The 23,624-nt window shown below is 42.4% G+C and overlaps 1 protein-coding gene across 4 annotated transcripts in view; it reads right to left on the bottom strand.

Annotated features, from left to right (window-relative positions):
- TMEFF2 (transmembrane protein with EGF like and two follistatin like domains 2) overlaps positions 1–23,406 on the bottom strand; it is a 1,019,708-nt gene extending 996,302 nt beyond the window's left edge. For 2 of the 4 annotated variants that reach the window (XM_068244854.1, XM_068244855.1), the window contains exons 1-2: positions 23,014–23,403; positions 18,784–18,893 (exon numbers count right to left, since the gene is read on the bottom strand). In XM_068244854.1, coding sequence (XP_068100955.1) covers positions 18,784–18,893; positions 23,014–23,173 — 270 coding nt within the window. In that variant the 5' untranslated portion in view covers positions 23,174–23,403. Of the gene's footprint in view, positions 1–18,783; positions 18,894–23,013 lie in introns of all 4 variants that reach the window. The other 2 variants (XM_068244852.1, XM_068244856.1) reach the window with 2 other exon arrangements.
- Positions 23,407–23,624: the final 218 nt, after the last annotated feature.

Raw genomic sequence — 23,624 nt, 5'->3', positions numbered from 1 at the left:
ATAAGGGGGTAAGCACAACTGGACTGTGCAGAGGCGTGCAAAGTTGGCACACGGGTTGGATTGAAGACTAAAGTTATCCATGGAGTGTGCGCATGTAATAAGGGGGTAAGCACAACTGGACTGTGCAGAGGCGTGCAAAGTTGGCACACAGGTTGGATTGAAGACTAAAGTTATCCATGGAGTGATGCCTCATTCATAGTGCTACAGCTATCTGCAAAGGGGCCTGAAGATATCAATCCGGATGATTAATTTAGAGGTGCACCTATGGACTATGCCGTGTTGTAGTTTGGATCTATGAGTAAGCGAGTTTTAAATGATTTTAAGTGTATGTGGTTCTATGGAAAATTGTGATTATGTGTTTTTGATAATAAATGGAATATTTTTTTGAATGCTCATTGATAATTCATTAAGTTGTTTCGGTGAGACTGAGCACTGGATATAGATAGGTTGATATCCCACATCTATGCATTTATGGTTTTTGAGCCCATATAAATACTCTATGTCTGGATTTTACTGCGATCTATGTGAGTGCAATATGTTTTATAAATATTAAAGTTTTAGTGGAGTTATGCTATGAGAGATTTTTTATTTGAGGTTATATGTGGAGGAAGAAGTGATATCTAACAGTTAGTGGTTGTATGATATGGGATATCTGAAAAGAAGCACTGTGAAGAGGATAATCGGTATTTGAAGGAGATTTGGTCGTGAGAGGTTGGAGGTGACCTGATAATATCCCCAAGGCATGTGAAGGCCCTAGTGGTCTCATATATTTGGTGAGTATATATATATGTGTATATATGTGTGTGTATATATATATATATATATATATATATATATATATTTTATTTTTTTATTTTTTTTTTAATCTTTACAAACTGTTTTCCATATGTCCCGCTGGGGACTATTTCTGTTACTTTTTTCAGTTTGTACTACTGTGTAACTTGGACCTTCTTAATGTTTGCAACCACTGTATATGTTTAATGCGTTTTATTTGAAAATCAATAAAAATATTGAAACCAAAATCAGAAGCTAATAAATGTATATCGCTACCAGTTACTTAACTGGAAGTCTATGACTTACCCATGGTCATTTTATGCTGAGCAGAGATGTGCACAATTAGTGGATGTTTAACACAACAACAATAAAGATCTCATCGTACACAAATTTAAGTTTAACCTCCTTGCCGGTTTTCCCGACCTGAGCTCGGGGTAGAAAAAAGCAGCTGCTATCGGTGATCCCGAGCTCAGGTCGGGGTAGGCATTGCAGAGCTGTACCTGCAGTTGTGGAGTCCCGCGCGCGATCTCGCTGCGCAGCGGGACTCCAGCCTCTCTCCCCGGCAGTGTGGGGTCTTTCCCTGGCCGCCGGGATCCCCCATGTCCCCGTTATTCTTCCGGGGACCCGGCAGCCAGTTGGAGCAGCGCAGCCGTGGTGGTGGCAGCAGAGCGGTGGTGGCAGCGTGACGTCATCGGGGGCGGGGCTAACATTGAAAACGAACTTCTCTATATTAGAGAAATATAGAGAAGTTCGTTTATATGTATATTAGCGCCATCTTGTGGGCAAAGAGAAAACTGCAGCCCAGGAGCCCAGGAAGGTAATTTTTTTTAATTTTGCTGCAGATCTCCCTGCCAGAATGATTTTTTTCAGGTTTTAGGGTCTGAAAGAGTGAAAAAAAATTGCACCGCTTTTAGACCCTAAAATCTGGAAAGAATCAGACCGCCAAGGAGGTTAAAATCAAATGAAAAAAAGAACTTTTACTAGCAAAAACAGGAGGAGAAAAATACACCAGTGAGGTTTGTTGCGACCATGAAGTACTAATGAAGTCCGAAACAAGAGTGTTAATGGATTAATGCAAGCATTAACCGTAATGTGGCGGTTTCTAGAAGATGAACTCAAGACAAACATATAAATCATTACTAGATGTAGTAGTATAAATTATACTTTACAAGTAGTACAAGTACCTAAAGCTGTCTGGTATAATCCCTGCACACGAAACATAAGCTTAGAGGCAAAAGAATCAGAGCAATACTGTATGTCAGTATGACACTGGAGTGACCACAGTGATGACTCACATGCTGCTGCTCTCCACAGAATGTCTGCATCTACTGTACTGTACATGCACTTGTTCAACTAAAAAATAAGATATATGTCTCAGTGCACTGTATAGCAGTTGGTTTGCTGTTGAACTTTAACGTTAAGGAAGCTACAAAGTTATAACCAGTACAACTTAACAAACAAGCTTCAAGCTCTGAGTCTCTATAGAATTCTCACCCTATGACTGACAATGTGGCAACTATGTTGCATTTTGTTCATTTCTACTAATTGGCAGCAGAGCACATCAACTCCAAAGTCAGAAAGGAACCACATACAATACACCACCTGAAGCGATTTAGATAGATTGATCTAAGACAGGCACTTTAAAACCCATTTCTAACAATAGAACAAGAGCTTTCAAATAGTTTCAATAGCATTTAATTAGGTGTTTCCTGTCAGTGAACGAGTGTATTGCACATTCTGTATGTGACAGGACCATGGAGATTCCCATTCGCTAACCCCACACATGACATTGTTCAAGCATAACAGAAGTTCTGTTAAGCTGCAGCTTTGCACTTTCTTGCCACACACTGGCCCTTATCCAATTCTAGTTTCTCCTAGAATTACGTTTTCTCCTAGGTGATATTTTCACACCTAATCAATAAAATGCCCTTTAACCACCCTGGCGTTCTGATTAAATCGCCAGGGTGGCTGCGGGAGGGTTTTTTTTAAATAAAAAAAAAACTATTTCATGCAGCCAACTGAAAGTTGGCTGCATGAAAGCCCACTAGAGGGCGCTCCGGAGGCGATCTTCCGATCGCCTCCGGCGCCCAGAATAAACAAGGAAGGCCGCAATGAGCGGCCTTCCTTGTTTTGCTTATATCGTCGCCATAGCGACGAGCGGAGTGACGTCATCGACGTCAGCCGACGTCCTGACGTCAGCCGCCTCCGATCCAGCCCTTAGCGCTGGCCGGAACTTTTTGTTCCGGCTACGCTGGGCTCAGGCGGCTGGGGGGACCCTCTTTCGCCGCTGCTCGCGGCGGATTGCCGCAGAGCGGCGGCGATCAGGCAGCACACGCGGCTGGCAAAGTGCCGGCTGCGTGTGCTGCTTTTTATTTGATGTAAATCGGCCCAGCAGGGCCTGAGCGGCAGCCTCCGGCGGTGTTGGACGAGCTGAGCTCGTCCAGACCGCTCAGGTGGTTAAGCCACCAGCAATCAAGAAAATACTCAGAATAATTTTGACAGTAGTACAATATAGTCAATTGCAGAGTACTGAAAAGTTATTTTAAACAAAGAAGAAAAATTATTTCCTAAGAGAAAAATTAGGAGAAATAAAATGAATTGAATAAGGTACATAGATCTAAGCGTCAGCGCTATATGAACTTCAGATTCTGTCACCAAACACCCTTCAATGTGCAGGCTTACCAACAAATAAAAAAGACCCAGATTATATAATAGACATATAATAGAGGCATCACAAAATGTTATGAAATAATACTAAACATTGATATAGATGTCAAACCAAAACAAGTCCCACTCCGGGAAAGAGATTTAAATATTAGTGTTGATATGGATTCATGGGAAGATGATTTTTCTCATTTTAGGAAAATGTCTCACTGTGTTTCCCACTGGGAATCTTTACAAAAAATAATTTGGAGATGGTATTATACTCCAGAGATATTGTCACATTTTCATGACTCTTAAACAAATTTATGTTGGAGGGAATGTGGGCAAATTGGGTCTTTATACCATATATTGTGGGAATGTCTGAAAGCACAAAAAACTTGGAATTATACCAATGTTATTCTAGCTTCTATTACCCATATTAATATGTGTGATGCACCAGAACTTACTTTATTACATATTGTCATTTTGGAATTTCCCCCGATGCAAACACTTCTAGTTACACACTGTTTAACCACTTGAGGACCTAGGGCTTTCTACCCCTTAAGGACCGGCCACTTTTTTTCCATTCAGACCACTGCAGCTTTCACGGTTTATTGCTCGCTCATACAACCTACCACCTAAATGAATTTTGGCTCCTTTTCTTGTCACTAATAAAGCTTTCTTTTGGTGCTATTTGATTGCTCCTGCGATTTTTACTTTTTATTATATTCATCAAAAAAGACATGAATTTTGGCAAAAAAATGATTTTTTTAACTTTCTGTGCTGACATTTTTCAAATAAAGTAAAATTTCTGTATACATGCAGCGCGAAAAATGTGGACAAACATGTTTTTGATAAAAAAAAAACCATTCAGTGTATATTTATTGGTTTGGGTAAAAGTTATAGCGTTTACAAACTATGGTGCAAAAAGTGAATTTTCCCATTTTCAAGCATCTCTGACTTTTCTGACCCCCTGTCATGTTTCATGAGGGGCTAGAATTCCAGGATAGTATAAATACCCCCCAAATGACCCCATTTTGGAAAGAAGACATCCCAAAGTATTCACTGAGAGGCATAGTGAGTTCATAGAAGATATTATTTTTTTGTCACAAGTAAGCGGAAAATGACACTTTGTGAGAAAAAAAAAAAAAAAAAAAAGTTTCCATTTCTTCTAACTTGCGACAAAAAAAAAAATGAAATCTGCCACGGACTCACCATGCCCCTCTCTGAATACCTTGAAGGGTCTACTTTCCAAAATGGGGTCATTTGTGGGGTGTGTTTACTGTCCTGACATTTTGGGGGGTGCTAAATTGTAAGCACCCCTGTAAAGCCTAAAGGTGCTCATTGGACTTTGGACCCCTTAGCGCAGTTAGGCTGCAAAAAAGTGCCACACATGTGGTATTGCCGTACTCAGGAGAAGTAGTATAATGTGTTTTGGGGTGTATTTTTACACATACCCATGCTGGGTGGGAGAAATATCTCTGTAAATGACAATTTGTTAATTTTTTTTACACACAATTGTCCATTTACAGAGATCTTTCTCCCACTCAGCATGGGTATGTGTAAAAATACACCACAAAACACATTATACTACTTCTCCTGAGTACGGCGATACCACATGTGTGGCACTTTTTTGCACCCTAACTGCGCTAAAGGACCCAAAGTCCAATGAGTACCTTTAGGATTTCACAGGTCATTTTGAGAAATTTCGTTTCAAGACTACTCCTCACGGTTTAGGGCCCCTAAAATGCCAGGGCAGTATAGGAACCCCACAAATGACCCCATTTTAGAAAGTAGACACCCCAAGGTATTCCGTTAGTAGTATGGCGAGTTCATAGAAGATTTTATTTTTTGTCAAAAGTTAGCGGAAAATGACACTTTGTGAAAAAACACAATTAAAATCAATTTCCGCTAACTTGTGACAAAAAATAAAATCTTCTATGAACTCGCCATACTACTAACGGAATACCTTGGGGTGTCTTCTTTCTAAAATGGGGTCATTTGTGGGGTTCCTATACTGCCCTGGCATTTTAGGGGCCCTAAACCGTGAGGAGTAGTCTTGAAACGAAATTTCTCAAAATGACCTGTGAAATCCTAAAGGTACTCATTGGACTTTGGGCCCTTTAGCGCAGTTAGGGTGCAAAAAAGTGCCACACATGTGGTATCGCCATACTCGGGAGAAGTAGTACAATGTGTTTTGGGGTGTATTTTTACACATACCCATGCTGGGGGGGAGAAATACCTCTGTAAATGGACAATTGTGTGTAAAAAAATCAAAAGATTGTCATTTACAGAGGTATTTCTCCCACCCAGCATGGGTATGTGTAAAAATACACCCCAAAACACATTATACTACTTCTCCCGAGTACGGCGATACCACATGTGTGGCACTTTTTTGCATCCTAACTGCACTAAGGGGCCCAAAGTCCAATGAGTACCTTTAGGATTTCACAGGTCATTTTTGTTTCAAGACTACTACTCGCGGTTTAGGGCCCCTAAAATGCCAGGGCAGTATAGGAACCCCACTAATGACCCCATTTTAGAAAGAAGACACCCCAAGGTATTCCGTTAGGAGTATGGTGAGTTCATAGAAGTTTTTATTTTTTTGTCACAAGTTAGCGGAAATTGATTTTAATAGTTTTTTTTCACAAAGTGTCATTTTCCGCTAACTTGTGACAAAAAAATAAAATCTTCTATGAACTCACCATACTCCGTACGGAATACCTTTGGGTGTCTTCTTTCTAGAATGGGGTCATTTGTGGGGTTCCTATACTGCCCTGGCATTTTAGGGGCCCTAAACCGTGAGGAGTAGTCTTGAAACCAAATGTCGCAAAATGACCTGTGAAATCCTAAAGGTACTCATTGGACTTTGGGCCCCTTAGCGTACTTAGGATGTAAAAAAGTGCCACACATGTGGTACCGCCGTACTCAGGAGAAGTAGTATAATGCGTTTTGGGGTGTATTTTTACACATACCCATGCTAAGTGGGAGAAATATCTCTGTAAATGACAATTGTTTGATTTTTTTACACACAATTGTCCATTTACATAGAAATTTCTCCCACCCAGCATGGGTATGTGTAAAAATACACCCCAAAACACATTATACTACTTTTCCTGAGTACGGCGGTACCACATGTGTGACACTTTTTTGCAGCCTAGGTGCCCTAAGGGGCCCAAAGTCCTATTCACAGATCATTTTGAAGCATTTGTTTTCTAGACTACTCCTCGGGGTTTAGGGCCCCTAAAATGCCAGGGCAGTATAGGAACCCCACAAGTGACCCCATTTTAGAAAGAAGACACCCCAAGGTATTCCGTTAGGTGTATGGCAAGTTCATAGAAGATTTTATTTTTTGTCACAAGTTAGTGAAAAATGACACTTTGTGAAAAAAAACCAATAAAAATTCATTTCCGCTAACTTTTGACAAAAAATAAAATCTTCTATGAACTCGTCATACACCTAACAGAATACCTTGGGGTGTCTTTTTTTCTAAAATGGGGTCACTTGTGGGGTTCCTATACCGCCCTGGCATTTTACAGGCCCAAAACCGTGAGTAGTCTGGAAACCAAATGTCTCAAAATGACTGTTCAGGGGTATAAGCATCTGCAAATTTTGATGACAGGTGGTCTATGAGGGGGCAAATTTTGTGGAACCGGTCATAAGCAGGGTGGCCTTTTAGATGACAGGTTGTATTGGGCCTGATCTGATGGATAGGAGTGCTAGGGGGGTGACAGGAGGTGATTGATGGGTGTCTCAGGGGGTGGTTAGAGGGGAAAATAGATGCAATCAATGCACTGGGGAGGTGATCGGAAGGGGGTCTGAGGGGGATTTGAGGGTTTGGCCGAGTGATCAGGAGCCCACACGGGGCAAATTGGGGCCTGATCTGATGGGTAGGTGTGCTAGGGGGTGACAGGAGGTGATTGATGGGTGTCTCAAGGTGTGATTAGAGGGGGGAATAGATGCAAGCAATGCACTGGCGAGGTGATCAGGGCTGGGGTCTGAGGGCATTCTGAGGGTGTGGGCGGGTGATTGAGTGCCCTAGGGGCAGTGACAGGGGGTGATTGATGGGTAATTAGTGGGTGTTTAGGGTAGAGAATAGATGGAAACACTGCGCTTGGGTGGTGATCTGATGTCGGATCTGCGGGCGATCTATTGGTGTGGGTGGGTGATCAGTTTGCCCGCAAGGGGCAGGTTAGGGGCTGATTGATGGGTGGCAGTGACAGCGGGTGATTGATGGGTGGCAGTGACAGGAGGTGATTGATGGGTGGCAGTGACAGGGGGTGATTGATGGGTGGCAGTGACAGGGGGTGATTGATGGGTGATAGGTGATTGGCAGGTGATTGACAGGTGATCAGTGGGTTATTACAGGGAAGGACAGATGTAATTAATGCACTGGCGAATTGATAAGGGGGGGGGGTCTGAGGGCAATCTGAGCGTGTGGGCGGGTGATTGGGTGCCCGCAAGGGGCAGATTAGGGTCTGATCTGATAGGTAACAGTGACAGGTGGTGATAGGGGGTGATTGATGGGTAATTAGTGGGTGTTTAGAGAAGATAACAGATGTAAACGATACATTTGGGAGGTAATCTGACGGCGGGTTTGCGGGCGATCTAATGGTGTGGGTGGGTGATCAGATTGCCCGCAAGGGGCAGGTTAGGGGCTGATTGATGGGTGGCAGTGACAGGGGGTGACAGGGGGTGATTGATGGGTGATAGGTGATTGGCAGGTGATTGACAGGTGATCAGTGGGTTATTACAGGGAAGAACAGATGTAATTAATGCACTGGTGAATTGATAAGGGGGGGTCAGAGGGCAATCTGAGCGTGTGGGCGGGTGATTGGGTGCCCGCAAGGGGCAGATTAGGGTCTGATCTGATAGGTAAAAGTGACAGGTGGTGATAGGGGGTGATTGATGGGTGATTGATGGGTAATTAGTGGGTGTTTAGAGGAGAGAATAGATGTAAACAATGGATTTGGGAGGTGATCTGATGTCGGATCTGTGGGCGATCTATTGGTGTGGGGGGGTGATCAGATTGCCTGCAAGGGGCAGGTTAGGGGCTGATTGATGGGTGGCAGTGACAGGGGGTGATTGACGGGTGATTGACGGGTGATTGACAGGTGATTGACAGGTGATCAGGGGGATAGATGCATACAGTAAACAGGGGGGGGTGGTCTGGGGGGGGGGGGGTCTGGGGAGAATCTGAGGGGTGGGGGGTGATCAGGAGGGGGCAGCGAGCAGGGGGGGGATAAAAAAAAATAGCGTTAACAGATAGTGACAGGGAGTGATTGATGGGTGATTAGGGGGGTGATTGGGTGCAAACAGGGGTCTGGGGGGTGGGCAGGGGGGGGTCTGATGGGTGCTGTGGGCGATCTGGGGCAGGAGGGGGAGAAATCAGTGTGCTTGGGTGCAGACTAGGGTGGCTGCAGCCTGCCCTGGTGGTCCCTCGGACACTGGGACCACCAGGGCAGGAGGCAGCCTGTATAATACACTTTGTAAACATTACAAAGTGTATTATACACTTTGTATGCGGCGATCGCGGGGTTAACATCCCGCCGGCGCTTCCGTATAGCCGGCGGGATGTTGCGGCGGGCGAGCGGTGACAGGCGCCGGCGGAGGATCGCGTCACGGATGACGCGATCGCTCCGCCCATGCCCTTAGAAGGACCGCCGCCTCTGTGGGTGAGCCGGTCCTTCAGGGCTCCACTTCCCGGCCGCCTCTGTGCGTTAGGCGGTCGGGAAGTGGTTAATTGCTTCTACTACTGCCATGTTACATAATTGGAGGACTGAGCATATACCATAATTTACATAATTGACTTCATATATGAGAGCAGGAAAAATAAATTTGTTGAGGCAACATCTTTGCGGGTGCAATTTGGTCCCTAACTCTATTACGAGTATCTGTCTTAGTGGAACATACTGTACATAGAGTTTGATTGATGTACATACTGTATATACGGATGTTAAAAACCTAATGCTAAAAATTTTGATTCATAGTGACACTATTTGTTTACAAATAGATTTTTGTTTGCTTGTTTGTTTTAACGTTATGTTCATATATCTACTCTTGTTTACAGAGTATACCTTTTATACTTTAATTTATTTTTGTCTTTACTATAACTTGTACTTACAAACAAAATTAACAAGTGTTCTTCAGCTTTTCATTTGTATATTTCAAATGTTAGTAACCATTGATGGAAAAAAAGATCCAGATTATAAGGTCCAAGCGTATTAACATCAATCCAAGGACAGGTGATCAGATACCTTCCCTTCCTGAAATGACAGGTTTGAATGGAGCACTCTTGTTTTATTTTTGGTTATAGTTTCACGCCACAAAAGTTTTCCCACCAAGTTGAGGAGCCTGCTGATTGGTGTTATCCGCAGGGCTGCTGAACTCAGGATCCCATGCTCAGTTGGAGCTCTGTCACACTTTGGATTTACCAGTATCAGCAGTCTATATTCTTCATAAACCAATTAGGCCTTCACAGTTTCTGGAATTAATTTATCACAAGCGCTTGACAGGTTCTGGAATGACCATTACTGGCCACACCCTACAGACGGAGTTATCCTGAGTGTTGGTACAAAACTCTTGTGGTTAGCACTTGCCACCTTCACTCCTACAGTGCCAAAACCTTTCTTAGCAGTTTTCTGGTGGAACACCAGAGTAATGAACTCTGGAGGTATAGCCATGATGCAAATTGTTTAAATACATCCAGGACTCATTCCAGGACTACCAATGTATAATGTGTAGAAAAGGGGTGAAAATTATTTACAGACATGCCAAGTAACCAGCAAAAAGCTCTGTCTTTGATAATGGTTAGTAACTGGCCAGTTCCTGCAGAAACGAGTTGGGTTACCACAGCTGAGGAAAGCAAAGCCCCTGACTGGATTGCAGTTGATGGATGTCTGTCATTAAAATAGGCTGCAGTGCTTAGACACTGTAAATGATCTGCCTGTAAACTAGTTGAAAGAGCATAAACAGCAAAATCAAATCAATTTGTCAACAGTAGGGATGAGCAGAACATTATCTCAATATGTACTGTATATCTTTAATTCTCTACAGAGTCAGAATACAGAAGCAATCAAAAACAAGAAAGCCCCAACCTGTTGATGAAATGGCAAACAGCTGGATAATTAGTATAATAGCTGGCTAATTAGCCAGTACAGATTTGCAAGTAAAGATCATTTTACTGCTTAACACTGGACATCAGCCTTTACATATTTAAAAAACAGTAGACGTACTTAAAGTAAGCCAAAAAGAGATGTATTGAAGTGATGTTTGGTCCATGGAATTGCAGGTCCAAAACAGGTCCAAGGACACCAAAAGCAATACCAAATTATTATACCCCAGTACCTAAGCATTCATGAAGTAAACGCAAAGAAAAAGGGCACAGGTATTCTGCATTCCTTTGTCAGATGCTTACCGCTAATTACTAGGGTCATCTGGAAATAAACATCCATTTTCATTTGATCAATCTAAGAAACATTTTATTTTAAACAAATTATCTTTTAAATATTTCTCCACATAATCGCTTCCTTTATTTAAGCATTTATTATATCTTTTTGCAAGTTTTCCAAACCCTTTTTTGTAGTATCATCACACTCCTCACCTATAGGTTAGAGGAACTGATGTATGCTGCTGAATAAACAGTTATTGGTGTTCTGCAGTCATGTGATCAGTGGTGCAGGGAGAGAAGAGGTTAACCTGACAGACTCAACTGAAATTACACAGAAATAATACTTTGAGTGACAGATAAAAGCAAATGGCTGTTACTTTCTTGTTACAACCCTCCTATAAAGAGAGGTATGAAAGTGCAAATATTCCACAAATACTGTGGCATCTAATAAAAAAAGAGGAAAAATACTCTACTTTTACTAAGTTATACTGTATTTATAAAAAAAATACTGTATTCATAAAAATTTAAGTTTTAAAATGAAGTATTGAAAAGTGACAAATTGTGGCTTGAAGCATTTCACAGAAGACCAGGTGAATAAAATAAAATAAAAAGAGATTTTTAAAGTGATGATTATGGCAAACAAAAGAATGAATTCTACAACTGCATAACTACAGGACATGTACAGGAACCACTCCTCAGGTAACATGGTGGCCACAGGTCTTCTGCAGCTTCCCAAATACTGCCAAATGAGATGGTGGACTTCAACCTATTCCGGACTGATGTAGTTGAATCTACTTTCTGCCGGTGGCTGTGTGGCTCTGACAGGATGTATATTTAAATGATTCACTGTCGCAGTGCACTCATTCCGTCCTCACCATTTGCATTGCTGTTCCGTCGCTGCACTCGTTCGCTTTGCTGTCTCACTGTCAGCGGAGCTTCCGCATTTCAGTCAGGAGCCAATTTCATTGACTTCTTACCCGGTGATTATTGTGAGTCAACACCACAGTAAACACAGGGCTTAAAAGGGCCAGAGCTGCCCGGTCCCAAAAGTGTTAAGAGAATGTACAATGACTTGTTCAACATGTGCTTGGTTTTATTTATTTGGCATCTTAACCTTCCTGGCGGTAACCCCGAAAGTAGTTCGGGGTAAGCCGCGCAGGAGGTTTTCTCAGGCCCTGCTGGGCCGATTCACTTAATTTTTTTTTTTTGCTGGACGCAGCTAGCACTTTGATAGCTGTGCCAGCACACCGATCCCCGCCGCCCCGTGCTTGATCGCCGCTATCTGTCGCGGCGAGCGCCACCCCCCCCCCCCCAGACCCCGTGCGCTGCCTGGCCAATTAGTGCCAGGCAGCGCCGAGGGGTGGATCGGGACACCCAATGACGTCACGACGTCGCTGACGTCATCCCGCCCCGTTGCCATGGCGACGGGGGAAGCCCTCCAGGAAATCCCATTCTTTGAACAGGATTTCCTGATCGGAGATCGCCGAAGGCGATCGAAGCGGGCGGGGGGATGCCGCTGAGCAGCGGCTATCATGTAGCGAGCCCTGGGCTTGCTACATGATTTAAAAAAAAAAAAAAAACTGCTGCGCTGCCTCCTGGCAAAAAATTTTATACCGCCAGGAGGGTTAAGAAAAAGTAATATATTAGGTAAATATGGTTTTGGGTTGACACCCTACCTGCTAGTTTGACCGGAAACTTCAAGAAAGATCATGTTTCACTGTTGTGTGGTAATGATAAGCTGCATAGATGTCAACAGGACCTTATTATTATTATCCACATCGGGAAATGTTTACTTTCCCAGTAAAGCAAGACCATTTTCTGTTCACAAAACAACATCAGTCAAACCAGCAGCCAAATCTCCAAATTAATTAAATGTTCATTTTTCATATGTCTAATGGTCCTAGTAAAAAATAAATAAATACATATGCTTGGTACTAAACACAATATATCAATAGCACAAATATGCAATATAGAAAAAAGCTATCAATCTTCTTTAAGAGAAGCAATGAGGAGCAACCAAAATATGCTCAGGGAGATGTGGAATATGGAAAAGTGGATAGAATCTATCAGTAAACCTGAAAAAAGAAGGGCAGGATTATCCACTGCAGAAGTGGTGCTAAAGAGAATTCACTAAAAAAAAAATCAAACAGAACAAGCTGTAGCTGCAAAAACCACCCCCCCCCCCCCCCCCCCCAAAAAAAAAAGCAAACAGTGAGAAGAGTTTTATTACAGGTAAAAACATTACACAGTGTCCTGCATGCACACTTTTATAACATATTCCTTTTTTCTTTTACATTATCCTTAAAGGGAATGTCTGCTCCAAGGTACATAAAAAAGAAAAAAAATGTACTTACCTGGAGCTTCCTCCAGCCCCTTGGAGCTGTCCTGTGCCCTGCCACAGCTCCGCTCTCAGCTGATGGCCCAGGTGGACCCCTCTGGTGCAGATGCTGACCTCGCCAGGTCGGCATTTACTGCGCATGCACGAGAGCCGTTTGCAGTCGCGCTGATGTCATCTGTAGTGTGCTGCGCAGGCGCAGTAGTTGTGAGGTGTGCTGTGCAGGCACCGTAGTTCTGCGCCGGCGCAGAACACTCCAGATGACGTCAGAGTGACCGTGAGCGGATGCAGCAGATTGGGACTTTGCATTTAGGGATCACCGATTGTGTTGTGGCTTTGTGTTTCATTAGACAGTGTAAACACATCCTATTAATAACATTGGATGCATTTACCGTCCGTTTTTGTGTTTACTAGCTTTCCGGTAAACACAGCTTTTTTCTCTTCGGTGTGAAGCAAACTTAATCAAAAATGTCGATCACTTGACATTAATGGTACCTTTGTACGTCTTTCTACATTAATGTGTATTCTTCTTAGGCTTTTTTCCACTGCAAAATGCAGATTGAAGATGCAAATCTATGCAATTTTTCCTGTGAGTTTCCTTGCATTTTGATAGTATTGATCACATCCATGTCAGAGCACCCCTTTGTAAACCATCTTACATCAATGCTACCTGATCGGGGGGGGGGGCTGGGCAGATAAGGTAACTGCTATCTTCATCGCTCTCCGCTACTTTGGTGGCCTGCAGTATAATACTTTCAGTTTTGCAACCCCTGGGGGCAGGGGGCACGGCCGTGAAGAGACAAAGCTGGCAGCTTTGGAAAGCCTGCAGGAATGCTCCAAGTAGGCGTTTAAACGGGGAATACCTCTCTTACCTTCCAGGAATAGTGAAGACCCCCCCCCCCTCCCCCGCACTGCCTTGGGTACTCTTTAAAGGGAAAAAAATAGTAAAAAAAAATTGGAGAAGAAAAAAAAATACCTGTTGGCCAACTATCAGATTTTTATAAATATGTCAATAAAATGATTTTGTAAGGTAGGATAAATTATATCAGATATTATATATATATATGTGTGTGTGTGTGCATGTGTGTGTGTGCGTGCTTGTGTATGTGTTACCCCTGGTATCTTGCACTGAGATATACTACATTCAGAGAGGAATTCATCGCAAGTAATTTTTAAACAGCTTTTTCTGAAGGTAGCATAATCTCATGGGTAAACTGCACCTCAATCCTCTCCTACTTAGTGTTTCTTCATTATGGCTATTGGCGTTTTCAACCTCCAGTAATTACATAGCTGACATTAAAATTGATGAATATACAAACCCTTATATATGGTTATTTTGTGCCATTCTACTTTTCTATAAAACAAAAAATTCCATAACCCATATAATATCTACAATGTATTTTAACCAATGTTACACATAAATACACACAGGTACATATATGTTATACTTCACATTCTGTTGAAATCACATAATGAAAATTCTCAGCGTTTCTCCTCACCTCCTCTGCAGGGACCATAATATATTCTGACAAATGAGTGCTTTAAAATGTAGGCCACTAGGACACAGGCATTTGCCCTTCTCTGTCCACCTTTCCTCTCTCACAGGTTTAGCTGCACTGCATTCTACAACTGTTAACTGGAACACACAACTACCTAATCAGATCTGAATTAAGACTCCATTACCATCTATCTAGCATAATACTACCACATTGTCACATAAAATATAGACAGCACAGGAAGGTTCATCCTTATACGAGGGAACTTTGTCATTTGTGATTTTTTCATTAGATCATTCCATCCAAAATGGGACGAGCATCCGATCAGGCCAATCTATAGCAAACGGATGTCTATTGTAGATCCCTGATCTTTAAATCATCCATGCTATGTAAGCCTATGTTCTGTTGTAATATGCCCTTTGGTTCCCTCCTTAGTGATCCTCAGATGAGAGAGCCATTTAATGATGAAAGGGCAAAGGATTTCCTACCCTGTCATTAGTGATGTCCTCATAACACCTGAAACAAATCGATATAAACAGGGCCGCTGAATGTTCCTAAATCACATGACCTGCGTGTGTTACATTAGATATCCCCATTCATGGGTCTAGCTTACTGCACTTGATGTAAGAGCACATGAAACAACAGCACAGAGCCCTATGGTTATTCAAGAGCACTGTCACTGGATGATGATTGATCACTGGACCTGTGTCTTCCACCTTGTAATTGTACAAACAATGGAGAAGGGGGTGGGAGGACTGTAATCTGGCAGACCGATCACAGGAGATCCATTCGATCAGGCAAATGGCCAGTTAAACAATCTGCTTATTTTCTGCAGATTTCCCATAATCAGGAAAGCAAACAGATGCATCCTAATGTATTTGCATTCTCAAAGAAAAGCCCTCCATTAAGAAAACATTCACTGTGAAAACATCAAAAAAACTCTTGCTATGGCACAGGCATTGACAGGTTCTCACAAGAGCTTTCATCACACACTGACTGCAAAACATTCTTTGCATACATTTTTAAGTTCATCTAAACCAGTGTTATATAGTATTGTGCAGACTGTGTGTTATTTTCAAATCAGGATATGGGAATGGCTTTTACCACTGCTACCTCACAGTAATGGGTGGACATTCTCACACACAGTGGCACAGCAGCTACTGTAAGTAGATAGCATTCTTGGCTTGCAGTGCTATAGTCCCAGATTCATATTACAGTCAGGACACAATCTGCATGGAGTCTGTAAGGCCTCTTGGACATCTCAGTTTCCTCTGGTAGCTCTGATTTTTCCCATGAAATTATCACTAGTTTATGGTAAAGGCATTAACTTGTAAGCCACAACAGAAAAACAATGTGACTAGTTAACCGTTTCCCTATAGATATGACTAGCTAACCGTTTCTCTATAAAGTTCTGGCCAATAGGTCTAAGCACTATATAAAATGCATAAGAGTAGCATTATTTAAGCTGCATTCCTCTCAAAATACCTTCAGTATAATCAGTAGCTGAATCTAAAATGGCCTTGGCACAGAAAGCATGAATGCTGATTACTTCATGGACCCTAAACACTTGGAACATTGCTGAAAATTTTGGAGGCTTTCCCATTTCAATTAGTGTTGATCGAACAGTGTTCGCCACTGTTCGTTATTCCCAGAATATCGGGGTGTTCGGGTTTGGCTCAAGCTCAGCCGAGCACCATGCGGTGCTCAGCTACGCAGTTCGGGGGCCCGCACAGGCCCATTTTGGGGGGCTGGAGGGGACGCAGCATGAGGGGAAAGTCATGGCCACAGTCGGCGGGGAGGGGGGGCGGTCCCCCCCTTCCTCACCTCGGGGCTCTCCCCTCTGCGCTCCCCTCCAGCTTAAATTGGTGTGTGGGCTGGGCACTGGACAGCGGCGGGCAGCGGGCAGATACATACCTTCCGTGCATTCCACGGATACTCCTCGCTGTAGCGTCTGATGCAACTTCCTGGAAAACAGAAAGTTGCGTCAGACACTAGAGCAAGGAGTATCTGCGGTGGAACGCACGGAAGGTATGTATCTGCCCACTGCCCGTCGCTGCCCAGTGCCCAGCCCACACACCAATTTAAGCTGGAGGGAAACGCAAAGAGGAGAGCCCCGAGGTGAGGGAGGGGGGGACCGTCCCCCCTCCCTGCCGCCTGTGGCCATGGCTTTCCGCTCATGCTTCGTCCCCTCCAGCAGGCATGCTCGGGTCCCCATAGACTTTCATTAGGCTCGGTGTTCGGCCGAATATGCCGAACATCTGGACCATGTTAGGCCGAGCCGAGCTCGAATATCTGGGTGTTCGATCATCACTAATTTCAATACTGTTTAGAGCTAAATAGCCCTTAAATACTCATTCACCTTAGTGTTGAGCTACGCATAGGTTTGCCAATTGTAAAAAAATTCCAAGTACAACTTGCTCGGCTGCGACGGGGGGACGGGGCAGTTTAACTTACCCATGTTTCCGCCTATAGCCTATGTGCTGCAGAAACCAATCACTCATGGGTCACTTCACTTTGAAGGAGGAAGCATGGGGGAGGAAGCATGGGAGTGATGTGGAACCCAAGTGCAACAACAGGGAGCACATCGGCTATAGGAGACAAAATGGGTAAGTTAACACCCTCCCTCTCTTCCCTCGTACCCCCCTCCACCCCCCCCCCCCCCACTGCAGCACCCACAGTCAGAATTATCGATCACACCAGATGGAAGATCTCGCTCAAAATGGGACAAGGTGTGTGGTAAATGATGACCTTCCATAGGGGCAAAACTAGGCCTTTGACCAGGACTTTGGAGCCGGCTGATGACTGCCCTTCCAAGTTAATAGTGCCCCTTGCAGAGTACTCGCAGCAGCAGACAACACTCACCTGTCTGGTAGGTGTGCTCCCGTTACTCTGTGTTCTACCATCTCCATAACCGAGTACCAGCACCTGTTCTCTTTGACCAGGTAATATGTTACGCGAGTATGTACATGCTGCCGGGTCACAGTGAGCAAACACAGGTGTACTCGGCAGGAACCACTATCAATTGGGGGAGACCTGGGGGGCCCGTCAACCGACTCTGTAGCACCAGGATGACAGTTCTATCTGCGATGGTTCCATATATTTTTTTATACATTTTAACCTAAAATCTATTTTAAAAAATCTATGTGAAGTATGTGGCAGGAATCGGCCTCACTCTGATCAGATCTCAATTAGAAAGCACAATAGGTGTCCATCTTTAAATGTTAAATCTTTTTACCATACCTGTCCCTCAAAGAAACTCACAATCTAATCCCTACAATAATCATAGTCTTAGGTCCCTTACGTAGTCTAAGGTCAATTTTTGTTGGGGAATCAATTTACAAATACGTTTCTGGAATGTGGGAGAAAACCAGAGTGCATGTAGGCAACCAAAATAAACACAGTAGAAAATATAAATTCCATACAGATAGTTTCATAGCCAATCATAACCAGCACTCCAAGGTGGGAGTGCTCCCTACTATGCCACATTACAGTATATATAGTGTGTAATTTGTGAAGACATAAGACATTGCATTAAGAGCATGCACTGGCATACAATATCTAATTCCACTGCACCAGATACAGTAGCTACACAATGGCTATCTTCTTGTGGCATAATGCATGATCACTGCACATCCATACTATGATATACTACTACGGTATCAACAGGCCTGATAAACAAAATGCATCTCACATTGTCTTAGCACTCTGCAGTAAAACAATCAATTGCCATCAGTGAGAATTGCCAACAACTGCCAGTCAGAAGAGAACAGCACCCAGGAAATGTAGAACTTTAGTATTAGCATAACATGGGTGACTAAACCAAAGTGAAGAACAACCCTACAGCCATGGTACTTAAAAATCCTGAAAAAGACATTGCATGAAAAAAAGACTTTGTTTTTTATGACCACAAGCTCTATTTCAGGTTTTACAAGTGAAGAATGGCTAAAATATCTGTATTTTGCCAGGAATGGCCATACATTTAGACATCATTAATTTACCTTGCCAAATTTTTCCCTTGGTGCTAGTTTTGCCTACAGCCATTCGGCCTCTAGAGAAACAAATTGCTAAGAGAAAGAGTGGGAAAGTAGATGCTCTTTTTAATACAACATTAATCTATTTGAAAAATAAGATAGCAAACCCCTTACCTTGAACTGACAATCGCATGTTACGCTGTCTCCAATCCTTAAGCATTCTCCATCAAATTTACAGGTATTGGTGTCACACAGAAAAAGATCATTTTCTCTGTCATCAAATCCTCAAATATAAAGAAGAGAAAATTCAGTTTTAGGAAAACTCGATCAGCAAAATGATCAGAAAATAGTTTACTGAAATAGATTCATCATTCAAACATTGCAGATACCACTATTTCCGGAAGGACTGCAATGTAGCATAGGATACAGGGACAATATGCATTCATCTTTCAGAGGAAAAGAGCATATTTTGGTGCATAGTGTAAAATCAATCTTTGCAAAAATGTTCTAGCAATAAAATACAATTCCCTTCACGTTAATGTGAAGTCATAAAGAACAATGCTAGTTTTGGGGTTTTTTTTATTCCGCATACTATTGAGAGGAGAGATATATTTTGACAAAACTTAAAATGGCAAAAAAGAAAGGTGTGACTAACTTAAAATCATATTCAGGGCAGGCTTTTCCTTGTATTTTTCTTTGCATAGAAGAGATTTGGGAAGAGATGCATCAGATATATCAGTATACAGCTCGGAAGACACAACATTAAACACAATACTTAGACTTCAGATCCATTAAGATTTAGCTGTATTGATTCTTTCATCACGATGCTCTGTTTGAAACCACATCAGCATATTAAAAATGAAGGAAGAGTCAGCAGGACAATAGCTCTGAGTCTGTAACATATTTATACTATTCTGTGTTGTGCTTTCTAATTTTGAAGGTTGCATTTTAAACAGAAGCAAAATATTTAAAAAGGGTGGGGTACAGGAGGCTAGCATGTCAGACGCAAACAGTGCTCTTGTAAGCTATAGTATGGAACTGGGCTACTTGTAGCCTTGATAGCAGCTGCTACCTGTCATGGCTGGAGCACCACATGATTCCAGTAGCATCTCAGCTTAAAGCAAGAGAGCCAACAAGAATGCATCAAGCAAACTCCTATGGCTGATGAATGGATGCTCCCTTGTACTACTTCTGTATCTGTGTTCATTCCAACGCTGTTAAGCCACACCCACATTATACTATTGAGGAGGTGTGGCTGGAAGAACATGAACTGGAGCAGATGGCATTCCTCCATTCACAGATGGACCACTGCTGATATTCCTTGGTCAGATCAGTAGCCTACTGTACAGCCAGGTATATGATGTTGTGTGCATTCCGATAATGGTCACTGGAATCACTATCATACTGTGACATGAAATGTTATATTTCATGGCATTGCCTTAGCCCTTGGCCGCATTGCATTATGTGAACCCCACTTCAGAAGATATTTCAACTTGTCTCAGTAAAATTCGTTATAGCACGAGATTAAAAATGATATAGACTACTTAGAGACTTCAAAGTCTGTTTTAGTTAATTGAAGTATTAGGGAATGTTTGGAAAGTAATTATAGATCACTCCTAGCAAATAATGACATACCGAATAGTTGCTGAAAAGTACTACAGATGATGTTAACCAAATCAGGGCGTGCTTGGTAACCACCCTGTTTTCTAAGGGGTATAGTCTATAGACATGCTTAGCCACCCTATATTCCTTGCAATCAGCCATCAAGAAGCACTTCCTGCATAACAAATTATGTAGTGGGAGCTTTTACTTTCTGTCTGGTACAATGTAAATTAGGCAGAGCCTGATCATCCACAAGGTAATCCTAGTTAGTTGCCTAGGGCCTGGAGAGAGTCTAGGGGCCTGGTTGATGCTCCCCCCACCAAATGTAAAGGCCCATACACACAAGGCACAATTGTCTGAAGCAACACAGGGCGCGCACGTTGCAGCGACGGTTTGTACGTGTGTACAAGGCAAGCTCCACGAACCGTCGCTAGTCCAGGTTGTCGCCGGGCGATTTAACTGGTCAATCACCAGCTACCTTTGTCGCAGGAACTGTCGCTAGTCTACTGGCGGTATGAACGTGTATACGCTGGTCTCTTGTGTACACTTGTGTCGCTTGCGACAGTTCAACGCCACTTCCTGTGCGCTGCTCTGCCCAAGGTTTCCTACTTGCTGTAATCACTGACAGATGAATGGAACTGCACACTATGCAGGCGTAATGTACTTGTATGGTGATGTGCACATTTCTCTCTACATATATGTATACTTATATACTTACATAGCTTAATTATGTGCAGTCAGTTGTATGATGCTGCATATACAGCACATGAGTATATATGTAGTTATTTATGTCTGTGTTGGCTGTACACGGGTGTCCGTGAGTTGGAAGCCGCGCACAGTATTTAGTCCAGTTTTGTCTCTACGTGTGTATGGGATGTTTAGCAAGCGACTACTGTATCTGAGAGACAATTTCCGTTGTGTCGCGCACCTTTAATCGCTGTGTGTAGATAAGTGTCGCTGCTGAGAACTGTCATTGCCGGATACTCTCAACAGTCTCTTGTCTCCATGCAACTGGAGACATCCGTTCCTCGTGTGTATGGGCCTTAACTTAAAAAGACAGTTGATCAAAAGTTGCTATCTTGCCTAGGACCTCATTACCCTTTTATGAAATTAGCCCTATAACCGCCCTTGAACAGGCTTTCTCTATGGTCTTGGCAATGCTCAGTCCTACCTTATCATCATTTCTTTGGTAACAGTTTTGATTTTTGGTATATGTTATGCAAAAATGGAGTACAAGAGTGTAAACATTACATACCATAGCTGGGCCAGGGGATTTCAAGATTTTTGGGCTACTGAGCATGTGCAAAGAGGCATAGTTAATAGACTGTCCTAACAGAATAAACTTTAGTCATATGTTACAGAGTTAATAACCCATAACAAATCTCCCATTGTCTACATAAAGAATACCATTATTTATACACCAGCATCAGTGGATTACTAGTGATAAAAGATGTAAGGCTAAGCTAATGCTTGCGCCTGTATCACACACAATCACCTAATTTTCTTATTAAATAGGATTATAAGTGACAAAGACGATTTTCGCATCCAACAACTCCAGTGTCCACCTTTCCTGTTATAATTGCCATGTTTCACAACTTAGCACCAGTCATGACCTGAGGCTGAAATTTGGATAAGGTTGCCATAGTTAAATTGATGCAGCAAAGCAGCATTTTGTATTTCAGCCCTGAATTTGTTTTTTTTTTTTAAACTGTATTAAAGAGTACTATCTGAATAACCAATTAATTCTTTCTTCAGCACTGGAAGCCACTACATGGCCCAGTAATCACAGGGCTTGCTTTCTGTTAATTATTTCATTCAATTATTGTTAAAACCTAAAAAAAAAAAAAAATAGTCTTCACCATGAAAAATCAAAGGCTTGGAACACATGCAAAAAGCACATCAACACATTCATGCTTTAAGTATCCATAAAATAATCAAAGTAAACACGAGTAAACATTCTGCAAGATGTGAATGTTTATGTTTACAGGAAGCTTCATTTTTGACAAACAGCATATACTTAAGCAATCCAATCGTTCTCTTCTTGTGCCAAACTACTGTAGTCTATCTATGGTTTGTATGCTTTCTTCGGTTTTGATTGTGCATTGGTTTATGACCAATAACCAGCACTCACTATAAATCAATGATAGAGCTAAGCACGAAATGAAACTTTCTCTTAAGTGCTGTTTATATCACATTTCTCAATGTATCTTGATCACTTGTCAGATGTACAAATGGCTAATACTTGCTCAGAAAAAATAAAGTAGTAGGAATATACTGGGAAAACAGAGGCTTTTTAAATTATCCATTACATATTATCTGTGCTGGTAAAAATCATCTACTATATTGTAGGCACAGTACATTAAACTTTAGAATGTATTATTTTGTAATATTATTGAAGCTATTCTATTGAAGCTATTCTATTGACACACATACCATTAAAACACCAGGATTTCTACTACTATTCTCCATCTCATCCTTGACACTTCAGGATCATGCAGCACTGCTTAGTAGCAAATACTTGATGGGTACACAGACAGGCAGATTTGCCTCTACTTAGCTTATATACCCAGCTCTGAATATTTCATGTTACCAGCATCCTGTGCTACTGATTAAGCCAATCCACTTTTCAACCCATCAAGTTAACTCAATAATTAGGCATACCATACAATAACAACCCCAGTAATGATGTACAGCAGCAGCATCATGAGCCTTGCAAACAGAACAGATCATTTTATACACTTAACTGAAACATGCACAGAGCAGCGACATATGTGCAGATATCTGCAGTATAAGGTCACTTACCGGAACAGTTCCAGCCTGTAGGGGTTTGGCAGTCACTTAAGGAGGTAGGAAAAGCTGCAAGTTTCCCTGGCTGAGCTATGATTAATAAAAGAGATGGTAACAGCAATGAGCAGAGGCAATCAAGTGTCCAGCACGGTCTGTGAGATTCTACAGCCACCATGTCTATAGAGGCAGTGACTCGCAGATGTCAATGGATGAGCAAGGTCTTAGCATGACGGGTTCCCCACAAGCAGCAATATCATTCCTCGGAGGTAACTGCGATCACAACGATTCCAGACGGCCGAGACGGAGCAGATAATGGTACTGTGGAAGACAGAAGGAGCAGTACCGAGAGTGCTGGGAGGGGAAGCAGGAGAGAGGACAGCAGTGAGGGGCGGAGAGAGCTGCATCGAGAGGAATAGCACAGACATACAGCAGCAGCAGAGATGGAAGAGCTTTTTGCATTGCTGACAAAATCACAGGCTGTGAAAGCCCGGCATCCATCCATTATATGTCCATATAATAAAACTAACATATATCAGTTCTTTTATGTGTGCCTATCAGACATTTTATCACATACTGCTAAATATAAACATAACAATATAATCCTGATCACTGACATATCTTAACAG

This window comes from Hyperolius riggenbachi, chromosome 7, assembly GCF_040937935.1.
Source record: "Hyperolius riggenbachi isolate aHypRig1 chromosome 7, aHypRig1.pri, whole genome shotgun sequence".
Lineage (NCBI taxonomy): Eukaryota > Metazoa > Chordata > Amphibia > Anura > Hyperoliidae > Hyperolius > Hyperolius riggenbachi.
This window is presented reverse-complemented; position numbering and strand designations above follow the sequence as displayed.